General features: G+C 41.3%; 2 protein-coding genes across 3 annotated transcripts in view; both read right to left on the bottom strand.

Annotated features, from left to right (window-relative positions):
• The window catches only part of plekhg5b (pleckstrin homology domain containing, family G (with RhoGef domain) member 5b), a gene marked incomplete at both ends in the record, with an annotated part of 75769 nt that extends 68254 nt beyond the window's left edge, over positions 1 to 7515 (bottom strand). For both annotated transcript variants that reach the window (XM_083920700.1, XM_083920703.1), the window contains one exon: positions 7341 to 7515. In XM_083920700.1, coding sequence (XP_083776826.1) covers positions 7341 to 7422 — 82 coding nt within the window. The remainder of the gene's footprint in view (positions 1 to 7340) is intronic.
• Positions 7516 to 11876: 4361 nt separating this feature from the next.
• nol9 (nucleolar protein 9) lies at positions 11877 to 20111 on the bottom strand. The gene is made up of 13 exons (XM_083920209.1): positions 19994 to 20111; positions 18116 to 18640; positions 17241 to 17451; positions 16987 to 17117; positions 16706 to 16841; positions 15559 to 15655; positions 14948 to 15045; positions 14257 to 14424; positions 13895 to 14147; positions 13684 to 13798; positions 13435 to 13609; positions 12339 to 12472; positions 11877 to 12213 (listed from the first exon to the last, which is right to left on the bottom strand). Exons 2-13 carry the CDS (start codon positions 18581 to 18583, stop codon positions 12094 to 12096), a joined length of 2106 nt encoding a protein of 701 aa, XP_083776335.1. The 5' UTR covers positions 18584 to 18640; positions 19994 to 20111; the 3' UTR covers positions 11877 to 12093.
• Between the last annotated feature and the right edge of the window lie 78 nt (positions 20112 to 20189).

A 20189-nucleotide genomic window follows, 5' to 3' on the forward strand; every position in this document is an offset into this window, starting at 1 on the left:
CGCAGCCATATCCAGAATTGTAGTATTATACTCATTTGGGGGCCTTGTGAGTAAATTTATGATTCTAATTTTATGGGTCAAGCTCCAAAATCACTGGATCCTACATTTCCCATAATGCAACACGGTCATTTAATTAGACCCCCTCTTCCCTCATCTTTCAAACCCCACGCTGCCAGTTTCCAATGGATGACCTCACTATGACGTCATCAGTGTTATTTATTGAAAAAGTTTGAAAGCTCCACCTGAGCCACAGAAGACATATTCAGAAGACCTCATGTGTAAAATGGGTGGAGTGCCCCTTTAAATGACTTGATGCACCTGTATGAGAATTTCTTAGGGACTGATTGGCAGATTGCCTATTACCACTCATTCTGTATTACGAATAAGATAAAGGAAGGACGGATCAGAACGTTGAAAATAAAAAACACACCTAAAATATTTGAAATAAAACATGTTTTCCCAAACTGAGCCTCACTATAACAAAAACTAAAGTTGAGTCAACTACCTCTAATTTAGTTGCCGTGAGAGACAAAAATAACCTGGTAGTGTGGCGAGCCTGAATGAACTGGCTGCTCAACAGTATCACACTCACTAAAGTATTAATGGTGTGTTGAGAAATGAGTGTGTGAGCGGTTGCAGTACGACAAGACTGTAAATGAGCCTGTCGGAGTGTGTGTGCCGTAGGGGGAAAAAAGTGTGTGTGCCAGAGTGTTGACAGAGCGAGTGCAGTTGAAGGCTTGTGCGTGCCCATGTGGAGGAGGTTTGGGGTTATATTTAGCAAGGTGGCCCATCAAACAGGGCCAGGGTTAACCCTTCACAGCAAACCAAGATGAGGAGGATATGCAAAAGACTCATTTCATTTTCAACAGAGACACTCTTCTTCCAACCAGGCTGTCTGCATCTCTATCTTAGATGCAGAGTAGGAAGTACAACCTCTTCCTGGTCATTTATGCATCCACATAACTACCATGGTGCTGCTAACAAGACCAAGAGTCTGCAGACATGTCGCAGCTCTGTCAGGCTGTACTTGGACATGTTGTTGCTTTGAGCTAAATGAGAATGTCAGCGTGCTAACATGCTCACAATGACAACATGCTGATGTTTAGCAGGTCAAATGTACACCTGAGAGTGGTTGACAAAAATGAAGTCATATTTCAAGAAAAATGTCCAAGCTTGTCCAAGCTTCTCCAATGTGACAATTAGTTACTTTTGTCTGGGTTTTGCACTGTTGGTGGAACAAAACAAGATATTTGAAGATGTCGGGGCAGCCTCTTGCTCACCAGGTAGAGTGTGCGCCCTGCAGAAGCTCAATCCTTCCCAGCGGCCCAGGTTTGAATTCGACCTGCCGCCCTTTGCTGCATGTCCCCCCTTCCTTGTCACTCCTCAGGTGTACTTTAAAATAAATTATGTCACCTGGGGCTTTAGGAAAATCTGAATAAAAACTCTGAAAACTTTGATCCTCATTCCTGACTTTTTTTTGACCCAAATATGATGTGCAAATGAATACATGTGAAGTAGGTTTCATGTTTTTCATGTTTCATGTTTCATGTTTACGTGCATTGGCATTCTCTTCAAATTCCCCCGCTGTGTGGAGAATAAAGGACTATTTTATCTTATTAAAGATGCAACAATAAGTCGATCAACAGAAAAATAATCAGCAACTACTTTGAAATGTGATCACTCATTGCAAAGATTGCAGAAAATGCTGTTTTCAGCCTCTCAAAAGTGGAGATTTTCTGCTTTTATTTTCCTGTTTTATACCATATAAGACATAACGTTTTGGACTTATTATAGTTGATCCTGACAGGGACATGAATGTCTGTATCGAATTTCATGAAAATCCCTCCATGAGATGTTGGAGTCTGGACCAACCAACAGACCGACACTGTACAGCCAAAAGCAGCATAATAGCAAAAATAAGCTCAATTCAAGAAGGGATTTGGTACTTACATTTTAAATGCAACGTCTAAAAAACAGGTGGGTTTTTACCATATTATTATATTCTAATGATTTCTTTTAGAGGCACCATGAACACTGATGCAACAGAAACTTGCTGCATGAAGAGTGTGTGCAGCAGGACCGTCCCCACCAACTGATTTACCACGAGGCATGGTGTAATTTAACTGTCCATCTTTAAAACCAGCAGCGACAAACAACCACTCTTCGACTTGTTGATATGAATAATCCCATAATTGAAACAATCTGGTTCAAATTGCAGTGGTGGGCTGCCATTGAGAAGCCAATAACAGAGTCAACGGGATTCAAAAACACTTATTCCCTAAAAGTACAGTTATTGTCATGTGGAGGGCTTCGATGTGCATAAACAGCCATTTAGCCAGGGTGGAGGTTATGAGTGGTGGAAGGACGCATTCAGACATTTGCCATTATGTTTAAGTTAAAGAAGATGTACGTATGTGACCTTAACGTAGCTCCTCTAATTATCTGCAGCACAGCATGAAGTGGAGCAGCTGTGATGGACGTGTTTTTTGGATCATATTTGTTAAGCTTTAATTAGCCTTTATTAGGTTAACGTGACTCTCTACGCAGATTAAAATGGAAATGCAAAGCAGAGCCCAGCAGTTTGATCTCCGTCTGATGAGTATAGGATGAAGACAGAGAATAATAATAACCCTCTGGGCTATAAAAGCAGCACACAATGTGAAATTTGAACCCCAAGAAACATGTCTACTGTAGCAAAGGTCCCGTAAAAATGGGAATAACAGCTATACAAAGTGCTGTGAGTAAGGGTAACAAGAGCCAAAGAGTTAAGAGTGGTCGAGCGGTCTCAGCTTCTGTTTACTTGCAGCCATTTCAAAGTGTTCTGGGAATCCTTTTGTAAAAGAGAAAGGGGGTAAAACTGGCCTCCAGCTGTGAGCACGTTTATGACTTCATCCGAGAATGACTTCATCTCAAAAGGGCAAAACAGGCAGTGTCATGAATCGGAGAGGGCCACACCACCTGTTATATCTGTGTATTGTGATATCCAAGAAGCACACAAGTGGAACAACCTTACAGTATTAAAATTAGACACACTTGTCCCTTTTGACCAATTTGGGGCCCTTATGACTGACATGCTGCAGCAGTGTGAATAAATGTGCTTTTCTTGAATTGTTCAATCCTTAATGTTGATGTCCTTGGTTTGTTTGTGTGTTTGTCGTATCATTTGTTGGGGTACACATGTAGCTTTTGTGCGCTTCTATTGCAATATCCATGTGCTTTTTGGAAACTTTCGTGTGCTTTTGTAATGTACTGTAATCGGGGTGTCCTTGGAAAAGACAATTTGCTTTCAATCGATCCAACTGTGCTGAACCTGCCAAAGCCGCGTTAAAGGAATCCTTCAACATTTTGGGAAATGGGTTTATTTGCTTTTGAGCAGTTGTAGCCCATGGCGATAACCTGACAAATACTGATTCATGTACCAATACCAACTGTTGGTGAATTAAGAAGACATATTATGCTAATTCTAGGTTCATACTTGTATTGTGGGTTTACACTAGAAGACCTTTACATGCTTTAGTTATGCAGAAACACTATATTTCTTCATGCTGTCTGTGCTGGAACATCTGCATTCAACGGTCCGTTTAAGCGAGTGTCTCTCCTTAAGACCCCCTCCCAAAAAGGCCCAGTCTGCTTTGATTGGTCAGCGTTTCGGGGTCTTCTGCATCTGCACTCTCTGCGTGGCATGTAACAGCACTGTAGTGGCACTTTCCACTTTGAAAATATATCAGAAAACGCTGAGGATTAAAAGACGGTGGACCAGAAGTTGATCTAGCACTACCTCCATCACGGACGACCTTTTGTCCTCCCTGATGTAGTAAAATCCACATAAAGGAAGTACAGTAGAGAAATCAAGAGATGCAAGGAAGGAAACAGGATCAGAGAGTCAATGCATCAGGGCTTGATTTGTTTCCCAACTACAGTCTGTAACACATATCAAATTCAACCAGAGGAAAAAACAAGCTGCATTGCAAAGGTTGACCAGTATTTACTGTGGTGCAACATGTGGTCTCTGAAGTTTTAAAACCCGAAAAATACAATCAAAATGACCACCAGAGCCATGAAAAAGTTATTACAGAGCGACATCAAATGCAATGCGAGGCCTTCCGTAAAACAAGTAAAGCTTCCTGTGCAAGAGAAATATTAAAATGAGCCGCAGCATTGCACATGAAGCAGGGACAATTATTCCTGAGCAGTTGGAAAGACAGAGGAAAAACAAAAAGGCAGAGCAAAAAACTGTGACCCGGAGCGCCACCAGGAAAAGGCAGAAATGCAAAGAGTGGAAAGAGAAAGGAAATTACTGCCGGGAAAAAAAGTGGAACAATGGAGAGACAGTCTGAAGAAGGAAGCTTGAACTGTAATAAGCCACAAGCCAGGCGAAAATCACACGCGCGCGCGCGCGCGCTCACACACACACACACACACACACACACACACACACACACACACACACACACACACACACACACACACACACACACACACACACACACACACACACACACACACACACACACACACACACACACACACACACACACACACACACACACACACACACACACACACACACACACACACACACACACACACACACACACACACACACACACACACACACACACACACACACACACACACACACACACACACACACACGACACCAGTCTAGTCAGGCTCCAATGTTGGAGCAGGAAGACTAAACACATCAAATGTTCCCTCAGAGTTCTGCAGCCTTTTCATATTGAAAATCTCCACAATTCTGCAAAACAAAACTCTCTCACCACAAGTTCCATTTAGTAGCTGTTGTGGAGCTTTCGATCATATAGCCTTCCATGACCTTCAATCAGTAGATGGCAGTTTGTGCAGCTGTCATGGAATTGTAGATGCTTACATTTCTTCAGAGCACTTTATGGGTAAAGGGGGAAATCTGGAGTATTTCTCAGTAAATGGCGCCTGTTTTTCTGAGCACTTTCTTTGTGAACTACCTGCTGATGGAGATTATGTGCTGCTCCATAACAGCTCTTAAATGGGACTTTTTTTCTCTTCACTTATGTTTCTAAGGTCAAGCATAAACCCTGAACCTCAGCTTTACAGCCAACATGGACAACAAATCCTTCAAGTGCTAAGAAGCATCTACAATTCAGTGCAAACAGGGCAAACCCCATCTGCTGATGAAGCTCACGTGATACGGGCGAAAGCTCCAGAACAGCTAGAAAACTGTCCTTGTGAGGAGATTGTTTAATCCAATTCTTTTCAAGAATGAACATGGACTATGAATCCTTCAAGTGCTGAGAAAAAAAATGGAAATCTGAACATTGACAACTCCAAGAAAAACTCCATCTGCTAATGAAGATCACACGATATGATCGAAAGCTCCAGAGCAGCTACTAAATGGATGTTATGATGACATCTTTCTGTCAAGTGGTGTAGGACTGTAGAAGTTGGATTGTTAAATTTGTTGTTTTTTTTAATCGTAGCTTTAAAGCCAACATAGACAAAAAAAAATCCTTCAAGTGCTAAGAAGCATCTACAATTAAGGGCGCACTGCCACTGTCCATCCGTACCGTGCCCCGTGCTTTAGGGTACTTGTCCCCCCCCTCCCTCTCCCTCTCCCCCCGCAGCCCAGGCCCGTTTTTACTCACACTACCTGGGCCTCGCGCGAACGCTTCTTGCCTGCCCATACGTCATCACGGCGTAACAAATCACACGCATTGATTGACGTCATTGCGATGCGTCGCTTTGTTTACAAATCTTTCCGTAGACCTCAGAGTTTTTGTGCGTCTTGTCGACTGTTTTTGAATATTTTCATCGACCAAATCTGCAGTAAACACTCCACCTCACACCAACGTGAACCTTTCACCGCCATTGTTTTAAATGCCTGCGCATGGTCCGTCCTTCTTTTTTCTATGTCCCAACAGGCGCACATAAAATGACTCCAGAACCGCCGTAGACCTCGTGCTCATTCTTGTACATGTGCAAACGTGCTTTACAAAAGCCCACCTCTCCCAAACGGGCCGTGGACGGCAAGCGTGCCGCAAATAGGCGCGGTACGGTTGCACTCACACTGGTCAAACGAACTAGACTTTAGCCGTGAAACGTGCTTGGGCACGTTACGGATGGACAGTGTGAGTGCGCCCTCAAGTCAAAACGGGGCAAACTCCGCCTGCTGATGAAGCTCACGTGATACGACCGAAAGCTCCAGAACTGACCTTGTGGTGAGACTGACCACCTGGCATGTGGCATTAACGTCCAGCATTACCAATAACAATCTAACATAAACATATACTGTGCATCAAGCGACGATGCGTTGAGCTGTGAACTAAACTACAACCAAGCCACTTTAATGAAATCACAAATTGAAGCCTTTCCACAGATGTCCTCGTTTATTTACTGACACTTTAACATCCTAAAAGCTCATCAAAAAGAGTAGAAGAGGAGGCTGAGGGTTTTTTCGAGTGTCTGTTTTTGTTTTTCAGTGGTGGACAGACAAGACATCTGGTCCCAGATTAGACCGCTGTGTTTAAGACAGGCTTAAGACTCCGGTGGCCTGGAACATTGAAGGGTTCCAGACTCAACCAATTAAGGCTGCTAAACTTTAACTCCTCATGCTTACTTCACTTACTGTATGAACCCATGAACTGCACACAATTCATGCATCACACATGTAAAGCCTAGGAGAGAGAGAGAGAGCTGGAACAATTATTAGTAGATTAAAGGACTGACAGAATATTCATCTGCAACCATTTTGTATTAGTTGCATTAGTCGTCTGTTATTATAAACTCAATGTAATGTGTTTTTAGGATAAAACAAAGCGCTCAATCATGCCTACTTGGGGAGATAATTGTTACTCGCAAGCCTAGGAAAGTCCAAATGTTAAACATGTATTTCACTTTGATGTGAATTATGAGCTGGGAAAAGAGAGGAGAGCACAGATAGCAGGCGTGGGAGGAAGAAATACAATAAATTGTGGTTTTTGGTTTTCCTACAAGAGCTAATATCTCTCATTTGAGTGTACCGAGACTCTTCACCATGAGGGGGGACCTCAGATCAGGGTGTACTGTCCTCCTCTGAACACTCCTGCCTCCAGCTGGGATACATGCTCAGGTCACTTGCCAAATCCAGCCATTAACTTTGATGACTATAGAGCATTAAACAAAGATCTGGGGGATCAAAGTCAACCCCCTTCCTACCTTTAAGTGCACACAGTGAACTACACAAAGTGGGGTTTTTTTGCAGAACAAAAGGTGACCTGACATGCTGATTTATCCGAACACCTTTTGCATTCACATGGAAGAAAAAAAGTGATCAATAACGTGATTTTTTTTCTTTTTGTACTTACTGAGTCGTAATCTGAGACCGAGCCAGCTCCTCGGTGGCGATTTGTGCAGGACTGAATTCATGGTCCACTTGTTCGGCACCATATATGCATGCAGTCCCTTCTTGAAACAAAAAAAAAACCCTTTGCACCAACAGCGGCTCCTCACGGGTCCGTCGGTGTGTGGCAGCGGGCTCAACGCGAATCACCCGGCGGTGTTTAATTAGCACTCTTCTCTATGGCATTCTCGTTTTAATGGCCATTTCTCCTCTCTCTCTCCCTCTCTCTCTCTCTCTCTAACAAAACGCCTCCGCCTGTTGAGATCTGCGGTCGGTGTCGTGCACAAATGGTGCAACTCACATCGCGGGTGAATGCACCGGGAAAAGGAAAAAAGTTGACTAACAACCACTAAGGTGTAGCAGCAAGTCGGGAGTCCGTGCTAAACTGTAAATAACCTGTTGCTGCTGGCTTTGCACACATGCGAAAAAAAGCAGTCCCCTCCACGGTCCAGCGTCTGTCGGTGAAGCTCGGTGGGTGCAGGAATTACGGGGATTACGAGAAGAACAAACCCTCCCCCGGGCTCTTCAAAGGAGTAAATCCACGGACGGACTTCCTCCCGTTAACTTTACACGCCGTGCAGCTGAAGTTGAACATATTTTGCCCGCTGCTAACGTGACTTCGTCTCGCCGCCGTCCCTGACCCACCGTCGGCTCCTCTCCATTCATTCACACGAACCTGGATCCACAAAAGACTCGATGCAGTTTTTTTCTCTCTCAAGCGGTGAAACGCGGCCGCTAGAGGCGCCAGAGAGCGTGAGGCGCCGGGGTCCGCTCACTTTCTGGGTGATTTTATCCAAACGATATCCAGATGTCTGTCAACCAAACTATATCTGGAACTAGTCAAAGGGAGACACAATATCAGCCGAAATTACCCTCATTCTTCAGTGATGGAGAGGAGGCTATAAGTACATACAAAATGGCAGTGCGATTTTGAGGTACTTGTAATGTAGCTTATTTGAATATTTCCATTTTCTGCTACTTCATACTTCTTCTCCACTAACTTTGCCATTCAGAGGCAAACATGAAAACATTAGCTGCAGTTTCAGGTGTATAGTAGGCTACACATTGTATCACAATACACATGAATGCATCAATGATACCACAGTATAGCCTACGTTGTTGTTAAATGACTTACATTACTTTTACTTTTGGCACTTTTAGTATATTTTAATGCTAATACTTTTGTACATTTACTTCAGTAACATTTTGAATGCAAGACTTTTTCTTTGTAACAGTATTTCCATAGAAAGTATATTAATATAGGCGCTAATAAGAATTATAATAATTATGAAAATGTAAACCGTGAAAGGCATCTTCCCATTTTAACCGGCAACCGATAGCCGTTATTAACCTGTTGCTAACTGATTTTAGCTGTAGCCTAGCTAGCCAGCTGTGGTATGTAGCTAGTTTAGTGTTGTTTCCACTACGGTCGACTACCATGAATGAGGCGGGTCTATCTCGCCAAAAACGCCCCTAGTTTGCATGTGAACTGCTCAGTTTCAATTCAATTTAATTCAATTTTATTAAAAGGGCCTAATCATAACAAAAATTATCTCAGGACACTTTACAGAGTAGGTAAAGACCACACTCTATCACTTATTTATGACATCTGTCTGCACCGGTTGTTGCTCAGGAGGCAGTTTGACCAGGTAAGCTAATGCTAATGCTAAGACTTGGCAAGTGGGTTGAAAACTGTATCCAGTTGATGATTTAGGGCTTCTATAGCTGATTAGCTGCTTTTTAACATTAAAAACTTTCAAATAAAATGAATTAATATCTATTGATGGATGATGATGGATTGATGTCTGGTGGCTCAGTGGCGCCCCGTATATGGAGGCTTAAATCGGTTCCATCCTGTGGCCCTTTGCTGCATGTCACCCCCCCCCCCCCCCTCTCCTGTTTCATGTCACTATTCAAAAAAAGAATCTTTAAAATAAAATGGTGTCAAAGTGACTCCTAGAATCTATATCCGTACCAGTCATAAGAAAACATGGAAGTAATTAAAGAAGAAAAAAAGGACAGAATGGCTATTGTTATTCTATGTCGTGTTTGTTCCAAGACATGTTATTGTATATCTTTGTGTTCCTGTTATTTTCTGAAAGCTATATATATGTAAAAAATAAAATAATGTTGGTTAAAAAAAAGGATCCATACTTGTTTTTTGTGTGATCTAAAGAATCAAACTATATCACAAAAACAGACTGCTAAAACCATGTATTTTTAACTGACCAGGGGGATTTGAGCCACTATAATGGCACACTGCATTGTTACTCTAGTCAGCGCAATTGCTGTCGCAGGCAGCAGATGCACAGGACAAGGTTTACAGTTAAAATAGAGCTACACAACCAGGATTTTTGCATGACTTTCAACGGTGGCTGCTAATACTTTTCAAGATAATTTATCCTGCATGGAGCAACATGTGAGGAATATTTAAAATATAGCACATGCATCCTATTTAGGTAATTTTACTAAATACATGGCAGCAGCATCAAATAAGTCTAAAGGGTGAAGGAGCTACGTCATTCACTCAAAAAGTCTGTGGTTGTTGCTAGTTATAAAATCTGTTGTATTCAGTGCGTTTCACAGATGTGTGTTGTTATTTCTGATCACTGAGGTTCAGACAGCCTGGTGGCACCTCTACAGTGGGGTTTCTCTTTGGTTTGCACGAGTTCTATGGGAAAACATCTGACCTGACAAAGCCAAAGCAATGACGCTGCCAAAATGTGGCTGTGTTGTGTTTGTGTGCTCCCACCCTCAATAAAGAGGCGGGGGAAAGCGAACAAAGAAAAAGCGAGGGGGCAGAGAGGGGATGTTAAAACAGCCCACTTAACAAATTAGCAATTCTTCACTGTGTATGTGTGTGGATGTTTACGACCGAGTACTCCTTCAATTCTGAGTCAGCTAATTGAAAAGGTCAGTCTACATACAAGAGGAGGCTTGTCATTTCTAAGTCTTGATTTGCATTTAAAAACATTTATGAAACAAGTTATTTAGTATTTATGGCCAGTGTCTTAGCGGTTTTGATGACTGCCCTTGAGACTTTTTCTAAGCAAACGTCTGCTGTTGTTCAGAGCAAAATCTCAACGTACATTTGCTGCCCCCCTGAGGTCCAAAAGGTAGCACCATGAAACAAAATCGTCTTTACACGTTATCTTTTATATCCCACATAAAACTAAAAAAACCCATTTCAAAATGACCTACAAGTGCCGGAACATCAGTGTCCCGCGCAATACCAAATGTGCATCAGTTATTGAAGTTTCTCCAAGACCTTTTACTGACATTAAAGCACAGTACTAAAGAATTAGCGTTGGATTCACAGAAAATGTCATGTGAAGATCCAGCCTTAACTCTGTCCCATCCAGTAAAGGATCTGGTGCCTGCCTTACAAAAATAGTTGAATAAAAATCAGGCAGTTTCGATGCACAGTGGTGTATTTTGGCTAGAGTTGTTTCAGTACCGACACCAGGACATTGGAAATGCCTTCAGTACTGCCTTAACTGCAGGATCGGGTATCGGAGATTTTGCAAGTATATGCAGCAAGCCGATAACCAAATCATTTAGGACAAAATAATACACTTTCAAGTAGTTCCAATAGCTTTGCCGCTGTTAAAACAGTAGCCTACAAAACCATATTCAAAACCAACATTACCATTTGAATGTTAATATGATCCTTAATAGAACTTTTAGCCCTTTAAGATGACATTTTTTGGGGAAGTTCATCCTCAGCACAAGGAAAATTAGAGATTGTTCACAAGTTAAACTTTCCAGGTTCCAGTTAAATTCAAGATTTTCCAGGACATTTTACTTTTGCTTTGACTTCCCATGTGTTTTCCATGACTTGAAAATTGGTCAACCGTTGATACTGTATCGATTCTCAAAATAAAGTTTGTGAAGAAATCGGTATATCAACTTGTCGTGAAAGGCGCTCACCTATTCTGAAATGTTGTATGAATGGTTCTGCACACTGGGGTCCCTAAACAGTCATGGAGTTGGATAGACTGGGTCTGACTGTAAAGCTGAGAGTCCTGTGGATTCAATGAACTCTATTTTATTAATGTTGGATGAGGTTAGTCCCCATAGTAGCCATTTCATTTCAGTGAGACCATTTTCCTGAAACCTCAACCGCAATATAGTGAATTGTACCCCCTGTATCTTGATACATATTGTATCACCAAATTGGTGTAGCCCTACTTGGGACTTGCTACTTTATAAAATACAATACATACTGTGGTAAACTGGTTAAATGACCATTGCTTGGTTGAAATCTACATGAATATACTATATAACTGTGAAACAAAACACCAAAATTGGTCCAAAACAGCACTTGAAATTAGGAAAACCACAACGTCTGAGCAAAAGGTGTTCTTCTCTTTTAATATCTAGCCGGTTTTTGTATTCATTTGCAACTTTGGAATGCCAACTACACAAGGAAAAGACATCGAACGAGAGCTTTAAGTCAAATGTGTGACAGTATTGTCCGTGTGACTGAACACACCTTCAAATGTACGTACACAGCAGGCGGTTGTAAGTCCGGGAACAGGAAGGCAGTTATCTCGTCCTGCAGAGTCTGTGATACTGGCTGCTCAACGTCAGACATTAAAAAAAACTGTCCGACACAACCTCAGTTCTGTACATTCAAAGGCCAATGCCGGCTGGTGTGGCGTGGGACACCAGTCAAGAAGGGTAAAGAGCAATAAACCGATGCTGTGCAGAAAATGTCATTGCATCCCCATTTGACTGGGTCTCGTCAGTCCCTTGAAGACTCGAAGCTTTCCCGCACCAGTGAGATCAAAACTGTAGTCTGTCGTAACGTAGGGCATCTCTCCTTCAAAGCCAGGCTGAAACGGAGACAAAATGGACCGTTAGTCAGGGGTAAAAATAAGCTCTAATGTAACTTTCTATGCAAACGACAAATATGGTCTGAAGTGTATTGTGTTATGGAAGAACAGAGAAGTCTTCTAACCTGCGTTGTGAGGATGCAGGAAGGCAGCGATATGGCTCCCAAGAGGAGACAGTTGACCTTACGGAGGACGGAGGGATCGACGGGCGTCAGCAAGTAGTACAGACCTTGCGCCATGTCGACACCTCGAAGCACACCTGAAACACATTAGCAATTTCAATTTAACCACTAAAAGCCATCACTTTAACTCTAATGTTCTGTGGGGGGTTCCTGGAGACCTCAGGTTTATTTATAAGGCTTTTTCAGAGTAAAAAGGTACAAAAACCGAAAAATTTCAACTCTCAAAGCCTTTAACATCACATCTAACTTGTTACTATAAATGCAATTGGTTGCTCTTATGATCAGAACGGAAAAGCACCCCATATTCATTTCATCACCGATACGATAAGGTATCTGTTGACAGGACTGTTTCATAGCAAATATTAAAATATGTTGGTTTTACACGTGATTGAGTAGAGCATGGGTGTCAAACTGATCCAGTAAAGGGCCGTGTGGCTGCATTAGATTTTTATTTTTTATTAGATATTAGAGTATATTCAAATTCAAGCACATCAGACAAAAACATTCATAACATAATTCTATTGCCTTGATATTTCAGGACTTGAACACATTTTATGACAGTTGCTTATAAACATGTTTTGAAGTGATATCCGCTACAAAAAATGTCTGGATTTGTGTTACTTGGGTTTCTTTAATCAGAGTCTAACAGGGATTTAGACTTCTCTGAGATCTAACCGATGTGTAAGCCAACATACTAAACATATCTTTTTTTACTTTATGTCAAACGAATGAATGAATAAATACGCATTTATTCACACGTAGCCTATATAAACATTTACAACAAGAAATGTTTTTGCTGATTTGGTGTCATTAAAACGCAAATTATTCATCAAACATGCTCAGTGTGTGGCAAAAGATTACTAATTTACTATTTTGATTCACGCTGACATAAAAGGTCAGAAGGATTAAAAAAATACAGGGGGAAAAAAGAGTTTGTTTTATTATTATTTACAGTAACAGCAGTATAATCTGGGGGTTAAAGGATCAAAATACAAATTAATTTGAGCTTTCATACAAAAAGGTGGAGGAGAATACGTACCAAAGCCCACACATGGGCAGATGGGAGTCTGTGACAGCAGGACTGGGCCTCCCCTGCCGCTCACTTTCTCCCCCAGGCAGCAGAGTCCCACCAGACTGGCATTGGCAGCGTAAAACATGTGACTGGGCACCACTTCACAATGGATCACACCTAAAGCCACTGCTGTGTGGGGCACCTGTGAGCCAGAGGGAGGAATGTGAAAAAAGGGTCTCCTATGAAGAATACTGCAGCGTCATGACTCTCCTGTACCTGGTACGGGGTGAGGCTGTGTAGAGGTCTAACTGGTCCGGGGTCAGCAGACTGCAGCTGACTCAAGTAGGCCAGCAGTGACAGCTCTCTGTGCTCATTGGTGCGCTGGTGTTTCCTGTCAAATACAGTGCACCCACAGAAGGTGATTTAATAATAATAATGTTTTGTTGGTTTTTTTAACCATTAAGGCGAACTTCAGGCTGATACTTACGCTGTCCCCTGGCATCCCACTCCCTGAAACTCTGATTGTACGATGATGTGAGTGTAACTTCTGGGGGGACTGTGGCTCTCTGTAAACTCGTCCAGAGCGGTCTGGGCAGGTGGGTGCGTCTGCCAGCCGTGTGCCGTCCTCAGAAACTCCGGCGTGAGGGCGGGACACTGAGTGATGCCGCTGTGACAGAGCTGGACCACGTGCGAGATGGGGAAGAAGCGGATCATATCTACCAGCAGCTGAAATCCAAATCCTGTGGGGCGCCCCCAAACAAGAAACCCATGTTAAGACACCGTTTACAGTGAGTATATGTAAACGTTCTTCATTTGCTGTCATATTCCTATTCATATTCCTGAGCTGACCTTTGACCCAGCCCATGGTGTTGATAATGACCGGAGTCTCTCTGCTCTGGGAGCGTCTGCGCCACAAGGATTTAAGAGATTCCGTGTAGCGCTCCAAGTCCGTTTCACATGACGAATGACCAAAGTAAGTCATGTGCTCGGGTGTGCACTGATGTGTGAAAGGAGGACCTGAAAAAGAACTCGACATGAATCTACTAAGCCCATGCTATACAAATAGTACAGGAACAACATGTGGAAAATATCGGTTGCTATAAATATTAAAAAGGAAAAGTTTTACATTTTTTGGAAATATGCTTTACATTACTCATGTTTGTATGGTAAATATGAGGCTACAGGGATACTGTAGTCTGTCTATTTTGAAGTGGGATTGAATGGATTGACGGTTAGCACGTCACCAGTTTGGAGAGGCAGACCCAGATCTTAACCTTTGGCACAAAATTTGCCCAACGTATTCCAACGCAAAAGCGCAACTGTGCCGCGGACGGTACTACAGCGCAGATCAGCTGTTTAAGTCAGACTTTCCACGGCTTAACAGTGGGACAGACCTAGAGCAATTCCTGTATTTTCTCTGCATGGAAGTGAATAACCATATTTCCCGTAATGTTGAACCATCCCTTTAACATGCTTATTAATGCCTACTAAAAGGATGCTGTGAACCATGTGTGTTTAAAATATTATTTCAAAAACTCACCCAGAAGTGGTTCTCTGACAGTCGACAGAGAAAGGCAACCAGCAGGAGTGAACTCCGTTTGACCGAGGTCACCTTCCAAATAATCTACACAAGCAGTGCTAGAGACACACACACACACACACACACACATTTACACATTTAGTTTCCTATCCAAAAAACATCATCCTGTTTGTGATTCTGACCGCTTTGACGTTGAAATATGAAATGTAATGACCTCTATCCGGCTGTTAAGTCTGACGTAACACCCTTTCAAAATACGATTTCCGGGTCCAAACGCTCCGTTGAAACAAAACAGACAACAACAGCTGAAAATGTGAACAAATACGATCGCATCTTTTGTCAGACAGACACCTTTTTCATCGATAAGAAAGAGATAAACTAAAAATGACGTCCTTTTATAAAACTCAGATCTGTTCAAGCAACGGGGAACACAGCACCGCGGTAGAAATACGAGGCTTGGACCAGCAATCATATTTTGAAAGGGCGTATAAGAGGTCAACAAACAAACAAACAGATGGTACAACCAATAACATGACACACAGGGATGCGCTACAAGTATAAATCAATCACAGAAATTTTACAAAACATCAGTTTATGAGATGGGAACTTACTGGTTTAATAAGGTATTGATGAGGGTGCGGATGAACGTCGACTTTCCCACATTCTTGGAACCACAAACAAGGATAACTGCACAACCATCCATGTCCCCTATGAATGACAGACATGTGTCCGGTAATTTGCGCGGAGAAGATCAAACGTGAGTGTGTTTGCACAGCCAGCATCAACATTGAAATGCTCATCCGTTTGTACCTGTGAGCCGGAGTGACAATAAACATCTTGACAGACATAAAGTAACATCTTTTTTTTATTCAGACGTAGGTGTCTGATACGTAACTGTTTGTTATGGCTTTACTCCAATGTGTTAGAAACAGCCAAACGCACGTTGTTGATGTGAAGGAAGGAGATTTTTTGGTTTTTTTTTTTCATAAACTTTTTCATTAATGTCATCTTTTTGTTGGAAGCATTTGGTGCCTATATTAGATATAAATAGTGGAGAGATGACAGGAAATGAGGGAGAGAGAGGCAACAAACATGTGCAGAGATCATTGTTGTTCACTCTCAGCGTCTTAACCTCTGACAGTTTTCTCTTGTGACCCCTGAGTATAAAGCTTGCGGCCCCGCATCACAGGTTCCAATTTTGTCATGAGGTGGCGTCTTCGACCATAGAGTGATTTTTCCTTGTTTTTATTGTTTCATTTTGTAAAATTACGCAGTAACTCACAAGTAAAATCCGAACCATAACAGCAAAACTATATTTCTTCTGTTTCCCAAACCTGTTAGTCATGACCTCTCGGATTTATCTTGTGATCCCATGGAGGGACCTGACCCCCATGTTGGGAACCACTGCTCTAGGTTACATCCGGGTCAACCAAACTCTTTTCTGGTTTTATCTGAATAAGTTGGAGTCAGGTACAATTATACAATCATTTCATGAACGTTTGGCTTTAATGAGTTATTTGATGCTATAAAAACAGTGAAATGCAACGATTGACAGCGACGATCGACCAGTGATTAGTCGAGTGGCTGTAGCAACATAAATGACTGAATTCTGCTGCTTATTTTATATTGTCTGACAGTCCAAAATAACAAAATCTTATTCAGGCGGACAAAGCGCTTTTAATTCCTCTCTGTGCATTTTATGTTTTGCAGACATGAGGCCGACATGCAAAACGCGGTCTGAAAGGACTGAAAGTTTACCTCTGCAGGCGCTGACGACCGTGTTAAGGGCATCTCTGCAGGTCTTTGACATATTCAGGCCCTCAATAGCTCCAACGAGGGGAATAACACCCATGCCATTGAGTGGGGTGTCGAGAACAGCTGAGATGAGTTCACTCTACAAACAAAGTGAAGAGGAAACGCTTTTGTTACATGTCAAAATGAACATCTCCTGATTCCTGAGCTTTTATCCAAATTCAAAGTGCTTTAACTTCTTGTGATTAGACGAACACTGACAGTAGCTTAATACACAAATAACTCACCATGGGAGGGCTGAACAATTCACTGAGATCTGTGAAGCTTGACAGAAAACGTGTCAGAGGTGTCTCCATGGGCTCCAGCAGGATGATGGATGACTTTGATGTGATCCTTTTTAGCAACTTCTTCCGCGATGCTGAAACGCGTACATTCAAAGAGGTTTGAAAACAGAAAAATTGTCCATTGTACAATATTGTCCTAGAACGCAGCTATGTATTAACTAATTACTTTTTATAGCATAGCATGCTTATGCGTTTACCTGAAGACAGGTACTTTCGGAGGATGGATGCAGCCTCAGTTTTGTGATCTCTGCTGTGATCAGAGCCTTCCAGTGCTCTAATGGTCAGCGGACAATGTGAGGCTGGGGAGAAGAGTGGATATGACTGCTGGCCTTCTTCAATGGTGAAACCCATGACTTCTACCCGACCGTACAGGCATGTCAAAGAGCACTTTCCACGGAAACACAGGGTCTGCGGGGGAGAGCAAATGCAGAGACTGAATTAGAAGCAAGACGGATCGACTCAGTCGTTTCCTGTTTCTGTGTCATTTGTGTTTCGTTGAAGCCCCGCCTCTTTACGAGAATAGCCGCAGGTCCTGAGTGCATTGATTCCAATGGAAGAAGTGAATGTGAACACAGATTATCACATTTCCATTTTTGGCAACATAATCACTGAAGTAAATATTGGAGCCATTTTTCACAAGACAAATCTCTCCAGAACATTCTGACACCAAAATGGCCTTTTTTTAGACGGAAGGCTCAGGAGAAAAGTAACTTTGTTTGAGACCTTTTTCTGCCTGAAACAAAGTCAACGTCGAGATCTTGAACACAGGCTAACATCAAATAATGTGCGCGAACAAATACGTTTTATAATGCTAGCTAAGTTAGCAGTGTAAATATCTAGTGTTAGTAAAATAAAATATAAATAAATTATGTACATACAACTTTTCATTTGTTTCTTTTCACATTCTTTCAAATGAGGCCACGACCACTTAGGAGACAGGAAGTGTATACTATTTCATTGCACTGGCGCTACCTGAAGTGTGGTATCTTTTGTATAGAGAATATTTGGGAAATGTAATGCTCAGTCAAATAAATAGATAAAAAAATAAGTCTTAATTGCTGCCAGAGCATACCTGATCCTTCTCCATGACAAGTACTGCATGGTTTCGGTCATCATCTCTCTCTGCACAGTGATGCAGAGACTCTCCCTCCAGTCTGCTTGAGCTTACAGCTTCCATGTCACCTGAGGTCTCCACACCGTTCGCTCGAATGGACTGGGAATACTCCTTCCAGTCCTGTGAGTCATTTGACTCATTGTCCATTGTAAACGCTGAACTTCCATTAGCCTGAGAGTGAGATTTCTTACATCCAGACTGAGGGGTATTTTTCTTGGGGTCAGAGACGGGCTTCGCCTTACTCTTCAGTCTCTTGACGCTGGGCTTTTTCTTCACAGTCGCCTGGTGCTCCTTCGCCATCCTGGCCACGACAGGACTTGAGTTGAGATCTGAGGAAGTGATGGGAGGCCTGTAACGTTTGCCCCTCACATCCTTCCACTTCTGAGATTTAGCATGGCCCTTAACCTGTGCGGGTTTCACCTTCATGGTTCTGTATTCAACAACTTGTCATGTGGGTGCTGATGAAAAACAAAAGGGGGGAGCCTGCAAAGACAAAGGCAAGAGAATAAGTATCTGAAAGACCAAACAATGGCAGTAATTTGTCATTCACTAATTAATTCACTTATAGCTAGTGGTGGAATTTTTTTTTAGATCTTTGAGTAAAAATAGCAACATCAAACTGTAGAAATACTCTCTTCTAAGTAAAAGACCTGAATTCAAAATTCTACCCATATTAGTATTTTATTCAGTCATACTAAATACAAAAAGGTATAAAAAACAGATATTGTACAATATATAATCTAGTACATAAAACAGAATAAAAAAAGTTACAGGTAGCTAAAAAAAATGCTCATATATAGCTATTCTACATTTTTATCAATTTAGGTTTACCTCCAGAAATAAAAAATAAATACATAAAACTGAACTGAAACTAACTAGATGTAACTATAATAAAAAGCTTAAAAACAAATCTTTTGAAAAACAAAATTGAGTCACACATTCTCAAATCTAAGTTAGCATTGTTGACATAATTTAACCCCAACAATAGAAATACTACTCCCTTTAATAGTCGTTGTTTTTTTTAGCTTATTGTACGGAGAACTTGCATTACATCTTTTAAATCTTATTTGCAGTCATGTATTGAAAAAAACAACATGTTTGTTTTAACTTGAATGTTATATACATATCATTTTATATAATAAAATAAAAATTATAATAATGAAATATATATATATGTAATACATCAATTATTAAAAAAATATATTTGTGTGATCACAGTAAGTAGCCTTACTACTAAATTGTACAAAAGTATTAACAGAACTCAAAAGTACCCGGCTTGCTTCAAATAAATAAAGCCTTATCTTATCCCACATCATAATGTAATAACTGATTATATTTTGTATTTAAATAATGAATATATTATATTATGTGTATTTCTAATTATTATTATATATTATAATAAATAATGGATTGGATGAATATATATTGTAATATATATAATAATTAAATGTTTATACTATTAATCCGTAATAAATATAGAGTAGCAGCAAATGTAAATACCTCAGACTTGTAAAGTACAGCATTTAACGATAACGTTAATTCAAAAACACATTAGCCATAGCTAGCTTAATTTTGCAGTTGAAAGCTAACCATGCTAATGCGTCAAACGAGCTCCCTTAACGCTTTATATTATATGTTAGTTTCTCTAACTACAAGGCTGAGTAAAACATCAATAAGCAACCACATACCTGCAGCACAACAAGGGAGAAGCTGTGAGACAACAATGCATTTTAAACTTGAAGTTACCTGCGCTAACGTTAACAGTTATCTGTCTCAGCACTGGCACATATGCTAACTGCTAGCTCATGTTGTTGCATTCAGATGGAGAAAGCTTACCCCCGTTTATGAAGAGAGGGTCTCCTGGTAGTGTTATTAAATGGATATTGTCTATAATTTGTTAAACTGAAGAAGAGGAGCTGGCCAACTGCTCCTACAGCAGCAGTGCTAACGGGCTAGCTTGGTTAACATGTGTGAGCAACAAACAAACGCCGCTTCTAGTTGGTCCACTAAGATTTGACCCGGAGTTATATTA

Source organism: Echiichthys vipera (genome assembly GCF_963691815.1).
Source record: "Echiichthys vipera genome assembly, chromosome: 9".
Lineage (NCBI taxonomy): Eukaryota > Metazoa > Chordata > Actinopteri > Perciformes > Trachinidae > Echiichthys > Echiichthys vipera.

What these genes read in the sequence shown, in the direction of transcription:
- nol9 (XM_083920209.1), bottom strand. Translation starts at nt 18,583, where the DNA reads ATGAAGGTGAAACCCGCACAGGTTAAGGGCCATGCTAAATCTCAGAAG. An exon ending in TTGTCATGGAGAAGGATCAG is followed by an intron (nt 17,452 to 18,115) that starts GTATGCTCTGGC and finishes TCTCCCCCGCAG; the next exon opens with ACCCTGTGTTTCCGTGGAAA. An exon ending in CTGCCCATGTGTGGGCTTTG is followed by an intron (nt 12,473 to 13,434) that starts GTACGTATTCTC and finishes AATGTGTTTCAG; the next exon opens with GTGTGCTTCGAGGTGTCGAC.